Source organism: Musca autumnalis, unplaced genomic scaffold (genome assembly GCF_047663935.1).
Source record: "Musca autumnalis isolate F117 unplaced genomic scaffold, ASM4766393v1 scaffold_1, whole genome shotgun sequence".
Taxonomy (NCBI): domain Eukaryota; kingdom Metazoa; phylum Arthropoda; class Insecta; order Diptera; family Muscidae; genus Musca; species Musca autumnalis.
Genome location: NW_027411644.1, coordinates 25,531,507 through 25,541,793, shown reverse-complemented (window position 1 = coordinate 25,541,793; position 10,287 = coordinate 25,531,507). Strand labels below are relative to the sequence as shown.

At 41.7% G+C, this 10,287-nt stretch overlaps 1 protein-coding gene across 1 annotated transcript; it reads right to left on the bottom strand.

Annotated features, from left to right (window-relative positions):
• Window positions 1–3,035: 3,035 nt before the first annotated feature.
• Ipo9 (Importin 9) lies at window positions 3,036–9,761 on the bottom strand. The gene is made up of 6 exons (XM_073970839.1): window positions 9,319–9,761; window positions 8,591–9,238; window positions 8,016–8,434; window positions 7,524–7,909; window positions 4,643–4,808; window positions 3,036–4,571 (listed from the first exon to the last, which is right to left on the bottom strand). Exons 1-6 carry the CDS (start codon window positions 9,449–9,451, stop codon window positions 3,234–3,236), a joined length of 3,090 nt encoding a protein of 1,029 aa, XP_073826940.1. The 5' UTR covers window positions 9,452–9,761; the 3' UTR covers window positions 3,036–3,233.
• Window positions 9,762–10,287: the final 526 nt, after the last annotated feature.

Genomic DNA, 10,287 nt, shown 5'->3' with positions numbered 1-10,287 from the left:
GAATCCTTCCCAGGCGAAAGGGTGCTTCTAAGAATCCTTCCCAGGCGAAAGGGTGCTTCTAAGAATCCTTCCCAGGCGAAAGGGTGCTTCTAAGAACCCTTCCCAAGGGAAAGGGTGCTTCTAAGAACCCTTCCCAAGGGAAAGGGTGCTTGTAAGAACCCTTCCCAAGGGAAAGCTTGCTTCTAAGAACCCTTCCCAAGGGAAAGGGTGCTTCTAAGAACCCTTCCCAAGGCAAAAAGTGCTTCTAAGAACCCTTCCCAAGGGAAAGGGTGCTTCTAAGAACCCTTCCCAAGGCAAAAAGTGCTTCTAAGAACCCTTCCCAAGGGAAAGGGTGCTTCTAAGAACCCTTCCCAAGGCAAAAAGTGCTTCTAAGAACCCTTCCCAACTGAAAAAGTGCTTCTAAGAACCCTTCCCAACTGAAAAAGTGCTTCTAAGAACCCTTCCCAAGGGAAAGGGTGCTTCTAAGAACACTTCCCAAGTGAAAACGTGCTTCTAAGAACCCTTCCCAAGGGAAAAAGTGCTTCTAAGAACCCTTCCCAAGGGAAAGGGTGCTTCTAAGAACCCTTTCTAAGGGAAAGGGTGCTTCTAAGAACCCTTCCCAAGGGGAACGGTGCTTCTAAGAAGCCTTCCCAAGGGAAACGGTGCTTCTAAGAATCCTTCCCAGGCGAAAGGGTGCTTCTAAGAATCCTTCCCAGGCGAAAGGGTGCTTCTAAGAACCCTTCCCAAGGGAAAGGGTGCTTCTAAGAACCCTTCCCAAGGGAAAGGGTGCTTCTAAGAACCCTTCCCAAGGCAAAAAGTGCTTCTAAGAACCCTTCCCAAGGGAAAGGGTGCTTCTAAGAACCCTTTCTAAGGGAAAGGGTGCTTCTAAGAACCCTTCCCAAGGGGAACGGTGCTTCTAAGAAGCCTTCCCAAGGGAAACGGTGCTTCTAAGAATCCTTCCCAGGCGAAAGGGTGCTTCTAAGAATCCTTCCCAGGCGAAAGGGTGCTTCTTAGAACCCTTCCCAAGGGAAAGGGTGCTTCTAAGAACCCTTCTCAAGGGAAAGGGTGCTTCTAAGAACCCTTCCCAAGGGGAACGGTGCTTCTAAGAAGCCTTCCCAAGGGAAACGGTGCTTCTAAGAACCCTTCTCAAGGGAAAGGGTGCTTCTAAGAACCCTTATCAAGGGAAAGGGTGCTTCTAAGAACCCTTCCCAAGGGAAAGGGTGCTTCTAAGAATCCTTCCCAGGCGAAAGGGTGCTTCTAAGAATCCTTCCCAGGCGAAAGGGTGCTTCTAAGAACCCATCCCAAGGGAAAGGGTGCTTCTAAGAACCCTTCCCAAGGGAAAGGGTGCTTCTAAGAACCCTTTCTAAGGGAAAGGGTGCTTCTAAGAACCCTTCCCAAGGGAAAAAGTGCTTCTAAGAACCCTTCCCAAGGGAAAGGGTGCTTGTAAGAACCCTTCCCAAGGGAAAGCTTGCTTCTAAGAACCCTTCCCAAGGGAAAGGGTGCTTCTAAAAACCCTTCCCAAGGCAAAAAGTGCTTCTAAGAACCCTTCCCAAGGGAAAGGGTGCTTCTAAGAACCCTTCCCAAGGCAAAAAGTGCTTCTAAGAACCCTTCCCAACTGAAAAAGTGCTTCTAAGAACCCTTCCCAACTGAAAAAGTGCTTCTAAGAACCCTTCCCAAGGGAAAGGGTGCTTCTAAGAACACTTCCCAAGTGAAAACGTGCTTCTAAGAACCCTTCCCAAGGGAAAAAGTGCTTCTAAGAACCCTTCCCAAGGGAAAGGGTGCTTCTAAGAACCCTTTCTAAGGGAAAGGGTGCTTCTAAGAACCCTTCCCAAGGGGAACGGTGCTTCTAAGAAGCCTTCCCAAGGGAAACGGTGCTTCTAAGAATCCTTCCCAGGCGAAAGGGTGCTTCTAAGAATCCTTCCCAGGCGAAAGGGTGCTTCTAAGAACCCTTCCCAAGGGAAAGGGTGCTTCTAAGAACCCTTCTCAAGGGAAAGGGTGCTTCTAAGAACCCTTCCCAAGGGAGAGGGTGCTTCTAAGAATCCTTCCCAGGCGAAAGGGTGCTTCTAAGAATCCTTCCCAGGCGAAAGGGTGCTTCTAAGAACCCTTCCCAAGGGGAACGGTGCTTCTAAGAACCCTTCCCAAGGGGAACGGTGCTTCTAAGAAGCCTTCCCAAGGGAAACGGTGCTTCTAAGAACCCTTCTCAAGGGAAAGGGTGCTTCTAAGAACCCTTATCAAGGGAAAGGGTGCTTCTAAGAACCCTTCCCAAGGGAAAGGGTGCTTCTAAGAATCCTTCCCAGGCGAAAGGGTGCTTCTAAGAACCCTTCCCAAGGGAAAGGGTGCTTCTAAGAACCCTTCCCAAGGGAAAGGGTGCTTGTAAGAACCCTTCCCAAGGGAAAGCTTGCTTCTAAGAACCCTTCCCAAGGGAAAGGGTGCTTCTAAGAACCCTTCCCAAGGCAAAAAGTGCTTCTAAGAACCCTTCCCAAGGGAAAGGGTGCTTCTAAGAACCCTTCCTAAGGCAAAAAGTGCTTCTAAGAACCCTTCCCAAGGGAAAGGGTGCTTCTAAGAACCCTTCCCAAGGCAAAAAGTGCTTCTAAGAACCCTTCCCAAGGCAAAAAGTGCTTCTAAGAACCTTTCCCAAGGGAAAGGGTGCTTCTAAGAACCCTTCCCAAGGCAAAAAGTGCTTCTAAGAACCCTTCCCAAGGGAAAGGGTGCTTCTAAGAACCCTTCCCAAGGGAAAGGTTGCTTCTAAGAACCCTTCTCAAAAGAAAGGGTGCTTCTAAGAACACTTCCCAAGGGAAAAAGTGCTTCTAAGAACCCTTCCCAACTGAAAAAGTGCTTCTAAGAACCCTTCCCAACTGAAAAAGTGCTTCTAAGAACCCTTCCCAAGGGAAAGGGTGCTTCTAAGAACACTTCCCAAGTGAAAACGTGCTTCTAAGAACCCTTCCCAAGGGAAAAAGTGCTTCTAAGAACCCTTCCCAAAGTGCTTCTGAGAATTCACAAAGAGAAATGGTGCGGGCACCCAGCACCGACGCACCGTTTACCAATTGAAAAAATTCTTTAAGATTTTTCAAATTTATTTTTTATTAATGTATAAAAAATGATCTCTGAGAGGGTGCATAAAAATGTTCGATGAGAATAAAAAGAAAACAATTAAATACGAATAACTTTTTTTTAAATAACAGAAAAAAAAATGTGAATCAATGCATTATGACAATATCGGCACATGCGATTTTTTGCGATGGAGGGAACCGAATTTAAGGAACTTCAACTTGTATAGACTTCAAAACCGCTTTCTCTGCCTCTGACAAATGGCTGGCAAACATGGGGAAATGTTCACTGCTGGAAAAGTTTTGTAAAAATTTGGTAAGATTATCTTCCATGTTGGTTTGGAATAGTGGATCCTTGAGCAATTCTTGCGTCAACTGATCATCATCGGTGTTATCGTCATCATCATCATTGAAATAAAGATCGGAAATAAAACGGGCCTTGGGTGGTGAGCTGCCAGCTGGCTTATCCGAAGGACCACCCGATGATGGATCATCATCCTCTTCGGAATCAGTCTCATAATCATCTAAATTAGCTTCTTTCAAATGGCACAGCTCATTGATAAGTAATTTATACATTTTCACCAAGGCTGGTATGGTTACCCATTGATGATTGGCACTGGATTGGGAACGAGTTTTGATACGTGGTGTATTATTGGCTGCCTCATTGACGACCATGTCCTTAACGGTAACGGATGTCAAGCGTGGATCTTGTGTAGTAACACCATATTCGAATAGCTTGCACAAAGCCATGGTGGTAACTTTACGTTCATAGGTGCCAAAGAAGGAGGTTTGTTTGGGTAACCAGTTGCTGAAGACAAATTGCATGGCTGGCTCACCGGTGGGTCCTGGTACTGTGGACAAGAAATTCAGTACAGCATCCATTTGCGTAAGGAACAAATGGGCAAAGACCACTACCAAACTCATAATAACTTTAAGGCATTCCACCAGTTGCATTTTACTAATGACAGCCTTCAAGAGCAAATCAACATTTTCACCCAACATATTACCCATTTTTGTGATGATGGTGATAACCAAACGTCCAATTTGCCCAGCAGTCATTTCATTGTTCATTGGATTCAATAGCATTGTGGTTATTTCCATGGTGTAGTTCAAACCCTCACCATTGTTGTAGGTGCAGATTTGTTCGGGCGAAACAAATATAAAAGCTCTCAAGCACTCACCACCGGCCACCATTACGGCCTGGTCATCTGAACGCCGCACACAATGGATCATTGCGGGGAAAGCATTTTCCACCAAAGCTGCTGGCAATGGAGCCTGTGAGTACCTGACAATGGTGGTCAAAACATCCAAGGCAATATCTTGTTTTGCGGTATTGGCCTGATCACCTTGCAACGATAGAATACTCACAATGGTGGGAATGAATTTCTCCTGCAATGGTTGCAAGCAGTGGGGATTTTGGCAAAGTACTTTGATGACATCTTGTACAGTTTCCAAGATGAATGGATCTTCCGGGTATTTAAGAAATACTGCAATAGTTAGTGGTGTGATTTTTGCCTGAGCTTGGGCAGCAAATGCTGGATCGAACTGGATGGAAAAAAATCAGATGAAATAATGAGTATTGAGATATTATAATGAGGTTAATATTTTGAACTTACTGTTATCATGGTGGTGAGTGCTTCCAATAGCATGGCCAAAACGGAACTCTTGCAACCGGGAATCAATGTCATAATACCATCGAGAAATCCTGGCAATTTAGATTGAATTAAAGCACGTTTTTCACCATCAGATTTTTCGTGAGCCTGCACGAATCCATGAATAGCTCTGAAATGATATGAGATAAGATGTTAAACATGGATTTTTGGGGGATATTCATCGACTTCAGAACCCATCCTAAGGAAAATGTGCATCAATGAATCCTTTCCAAACGAATAGGTTGTCTCTAAGAACTCTTCGCAAGGTAATGGTTTGAAGAACCCTACTTAGGGAAAGGAATCCTTCCAAAGAAAAATGGTTCTTGTAAAAATCGTTCCTAAGGAAAACTGTTCTTTCTTCTAAAAACACTTCCCTTTCTAAGGGAAAGGTGCTTCTAAGAACCCTTTCCAAGAGAAAGGTGTTTTCTAAGAACCCTTTCCAATTAAAAGAGCTATTCTAAGAAACCTTTCCCGTTTAAAAGATTCTTCTAAGAAGCATTTCCAGCCAAAAAATGCTAAAGAACCCTTTACAGTTAAAAGGGTGTTTCTAAGGACCCTTTCCAGTTAAAAGGGTGCTTTTAAGAACCGTTTCCAGTTGAAAGGGTGCTTCTAAGAACCCTTTCCCTTCTATGAACTTGTTCCAGTTAAAAGGGAGCTTAGCTTCTAAGTAAGAACACTTCCCGGTTAAACGGGTGCTTCTAAAGAACCCTTTCCAGTTAAAAGGGTGCTTCTAAAGAACCCTTTCCAGTTGAAAGGGTGCTTCTAAGAACCCTTTCCAGTTGCTTCTATGAACTTGTTCCAGTTAAAAGTGAGCTTCTAAGAAAACTTCCCGGTTAAACAGGTGCTTCTAAGGAACAATTTCCAGTTAAAAGGGTGATTCTAAGAACCGTTTCCAGTTGAAAAGGTGCTTCAAAGAACCATTTCCAAAGGAAAAGGTGCTTCAAAGAACCATTTCCAAAGGAAAAGGTGCTTCAAAGAACCATTTCCAAAGGAAAAGGCGCTTCTAAGCATCCTTTCCAGTAGGAAAGGTGCTTCTAAGAACCCTTCCCGGTTAAGCGGGTGCTTCTAAAGAACCCTTTACAGTTAAAAGGGTGTTTCTAAGAACTCTTTCCAGTTAAAAGGGTGCCTCTAGGAACCGTTTCCAGTTAAAAGGGGGCTTCTAAGAACTCTTTCCAGTTGCTTCTATGAACTTGTTCCAGTTAAAGGGGAGCTTCTAAGAACCCTTCCTGGTTAAATGGGTGATTCTAAGAACCGTTTCCAGTTGAAAGGTTGCTTCTAAGAACCCTTTCCAGTTGCTTCTATGAACTTGTTCCAGTTAAAAGGGAGCTTCTATGAACCCTTCCCGGTTAAACAGGTGCTTCAAAAAACCCTTTCCAGTTAAAAGGGTGATTCTAAGAACCGTTTCCAGTTGAAAGGGTGCTTCTAAGAACCCTTTCCAGTTGCTTCTATAAACTTGTTCCAGTTAAAAGGGAGATTCTAAGAACCTTTCTCGGTTAAACGGGTGCTTCTAAGGAACAATATCCAGATAAAAGGGTGATTCTAAAAACCGTTTCCAGTTGAAAAGGTGCTTCTAAGAACCATTTCCAAAGGAAAAGGTGCTTCTAAGTATCCTTTCCAGTAGGAAAGGTGCTTCTAAGTATCCTTTCCAGTAGGAAAGGTGCTTCTAAGTATCCTTTCCAGTAGGAAAGGTGCTTCTAAGTATCCTTTCCAGTAGAATTGGTGCTTCTAAGTATCCTTTCCAGTAGGAAAGGTGCTTCTAAGTAGCCTTTCCAGTAGAAAAGGTGCTTCTCAGTATCCTTTCCAGTAGGAAAGGTGCTTCTAAGTATCCTTTCCAGTAGGAAAGGTGCTTCTAAGTATCCTTTCCAGTAGGAAAGGTGCTTCTAAGTATCCTTTCCAGTAGGAAAGGTGCTTCTAAGTATCCTTTCCAGTAGGAAAGGTGCTTCTAAGTATCCTTTCCAGTAGGAAAGGTGCTTCTAAGTATCCTTTCCAGTAGGAAAGGTGCTTCTAAGTATCCTTTCCAGTAGGAAAGGTGCTTCTAAGTATCCTTTCCAGTAGGAAAGGTGCTTCTAAGTATCCTTTCCAGTAGGAAAGGTGCTTCTAAGTATCCTTTCCAGTAGGAAAGGTGCTTCTAAGTATCCTTTCCAGTAGGAAAGGTGCTTCTAAGTATCCTTTCCAGTAGGAAAGGTGCTTCTAAGTATCCTTTCCAGTTGGAAAGGTGCTTCAAAGTATCCTTTCCAGTAGGAAAGGTGCTTCTAAGTATCCTTTCCAGTAGGAAAGGTGCTTCTAAGTATCCTTTCCAATAGGAAAGGTGCTTCTAAGTATCCTTTCCAGTAGGAAAGGTGCTTCTAAGTATCCTTTCCAGTAGGAAAGGTGCTTCTAAGTATCCTTTCCAGTTGGAAAGGTGCTTCAAAGTATCCTTTCCAGTAGGAAAGGTGCTTCTAAGTATCCTTTCCAGTTGGAAAGGTGCTTCTAAGAAGCCTTTCCATGGGAAAGGGTGTTTATAAGAACCATTTCCAGGTGCTTCTAAGAACGATTTCCAGGCAAAAATCCTAATGAACTAATAAACTTTCGTAAAGGAGATGACGTTTACAAAAATCTTTCTAAGGCAAAGGTAGATTCTTTGGACCCGTCCTAAGTGAAAGGGCGCTTCTCCGAATTCTTTCTAAGGGTAAAGGTTATCTAAGAACCCTTTCCAGGGGAAATGTGATCTTAAGAACAGTTGCATCCTAAGGGAAAGGATGATTCTAAAAAGTGTACTTTTAAGAGCCGTTAGGAAGGGAAATTGCGCTTCTATGAAATCGTTCTACAGGAAAGGACTATTTCCTTAAACATTACTATGACTTACCTCACAGCGCTTATTTTCAAAACCATAGGCCTGTCACCCTGTAAACTTTGCAAGGTAACATTCAAAATTTCTTCCAACATCTGAGCATTATATAATTTCGATTTGGAGTAGGTGCTTAAAGTCCACAAAGCACGTCCAACCAAGTGGGGACATTCCTGATGATTCAACCAATTGCGTACCAAAGTCAAATAATTCAATAGTTCAAATTTCTCTTCCGATTCCAAAATCATGTCACGGAATACATGGACAGCAACCATACAAGCCTCTTGGATCTTCCACCAATTGGGATTACCAGCTGCCTTTTCTGCTTCGGCAACATTCATGTGACGACCCAAAGCTTCTTGAAGGGCAGTTAGCACTTTGGACCCAAGTTCTTCGTTTAGGGCCTTAATGAAAAGAATAAATATAAAAATATTTTAATTAATGGACATATTAAGCTTATATCAAAAGTCATCTTTATGTCAACACATCCTTGGTTTCTGCAAAACTTACCAGCAAAACATCCTGTCCCGAAACACGTATGGTCAACTCCACACCACCATCATCTTCGTCTTCAACAAATCTCTCTGGATCTTCATGCCAATCTTCAATTTGTTCCACTGGAACTTGTATGTACACAATCATTATATAAATCAAATCGGTAAGAACATTTTTAATGGTAGAGCGGAATTTGCCAGCACCAATTACACACTGAACAAATTCAATAATTTGTATTATCATGGCAGAGAAATTATTGAGCTCATCATCTTCTTCAGATTCGCCTTCTGGGAATGGGCTTGGTTCTGTTTGATTGACTGTTACCTTAACATAGGTCTCAGCAACTTGTGTCAACAATCGCCATATAACTGGCAAAATACGTTCCATATGAGGTTGTATGTATTTGGGCATTTCGGTGACAAGATGGGTGAGGACTGAAAGAAACGAGTTTCAAAAGAAAGATTAGTAAATGGAACTGGAAGCCTATCAGGCTCACAAGAGTTTTTGCAAAATGATCCATCTTAATTCTAAAGCTATAAAAATACATACAAGTAAGTGTAAACTGTTATGTTTAAAAATTAGATACTCACTCTTAACAATTTCCGTACGCAGCATAAAATTCGATGTGGCACCACAGTCCATTGACAAATAATGCATCAGTTTCTCCATGAAATTGGTTAAAATTGAATTCGCCATATTAGCCTGCTCCTGCTTATCCATAATATTAATACTGATCGAAGCAAACAATGGCTTCAGAATGCGTATAGCAGAAGTTCTTGTCTTTATCGAATAATTTTGCTCCGATTCAAAGATGCGATAAACTTCCGAAATGATAACTGGTCCCAATTCCTTAATTTGTTTCTCGTCGTAAGAGAAATCCTGTAGAATTTGCATGGCGCCATGTATGGAATTCTCGTTGCCACCCAAACACTTGACAATAATATCAAAAAGTTCTGTCCAAACACCAGGCCAATCTGTGGCAGCAATGGCAGAAATTGCATGGGCCACGGAAGATCTTATTTTTGAATTAGGATCATATAAGCCATTGGGTAATATGTTCCGAATTGTACGTTTTGCCTGGTCGGTGGCCACGCCACCAGCTTCATTTGGGTTACCCTCCTCGTCACATTCACCCCAATGATTTTCCACATAACGTGTTAGCATAATGCAAGCCATCTGTCTTAAAGCCAAATCAAAAGATTGGTTCATTATCAATTCAGACAAATACACGCCATAACCTAAAAAACAACAGTTCATCCATCGAAACATGTTACAAAGTAAACAATTAATGGACAAAGATATTTCTGATATTTCTTACCTTCTGTGAACTCCAATTGTTTCATTCGTTGTTCTGCCGATTGAATTACCGCGGAATCGGAACTGAGCAAATTTTGTAACTCCTCGAAAAGAGCCTGTTTAACAGACTCGGCATTTTGGAAGGCCAGTGACATCTTCTATTGGTTCTATAGCTTATTACAAAATAAATTAATTAAAGAATCACTTTCGCGGATCACGCCCTTTAAATATTGATTAATATGCCTAGTAGTTTTTCTTTTTTAATATTGGATACAGCGTGTTCTTCCGGCTTGTTTTGTCAATTGAACAAATGGAGTCTTCTAATGCATTCGTCGTATTTGCATGGAATATGGGTGTGAGCGGCAGTGAAGAGTGTGGCGGCATGCAAGCAAGATTGTGCAAAAAAAATTTCGCGCTTTGCTACTCTACTCACAACAAACGTTTGTGACATATCGAATACCAAGTACATTGAGTACTTTGTGTAGTCGATAATTGATTATTGTTATCGATACAATTGTCAAAATTGAAGTCATCGAAGGTAAACACACGTTTACATCAGAATATAATTCAGGTTTAAAACTGTTGAATTTCATTTATGGCATGTTCATACCAGTATTTTAACAACGTTCTTGTCACTCACAATTACGTATACGAATTATCCCGTTCATACGACATGATTCATATTTTATACCAACATTGTTCATATTTTCATACTTTTTGTTTGCTGGTTTTAAAGACAGTTTCAACCAAAAGACATGCAAAATTAGTTGAAATAAACCTGAAAAACTTGTTTCTTTCCTTCAAACATTTATTTTATTTTAAATTCTATTCTTTTCATTCATATTTTCTATTTTTTCTTAAAATTGATTTGATTTTCTTTCTAGATATGTACGCAAATTTGAAACAATGGACAAGAAATGAAACTAAAAAGGAAGAGAAGACAAAATTTATTATGATTTGAATGTATACTAATCGTTTCATCGTTTACTTT

What these genes read in the sequence shown, in the direction of transcription:
- Ipo9 (XM_073970839.1), bottom strand. Translation starts at nt 9,451, where the DNA reads ATGTCACTGGCCTTCCAAAATGCCGAGTCTGTTAAACAGGCTCTTTTC. An exon ending in GCGTACGGAAATTGTTAAGA is followed by an intron (nt 8,435 to 8,590) that starts GTGAGTATCTAA and finishes CGTTTCTTTCAG; the next exon opens with TCCTCACCCATCTTGTCACC. An exon ending in CGGGACAGGATGTTTTGCTG is followed by an intron (nt 7,910 to 8,015) that starts GTAAGTTTTGCA and finishes CTTTTCATTAAG; the next exon opens with GCCCTAAACGAAGAACTTGG.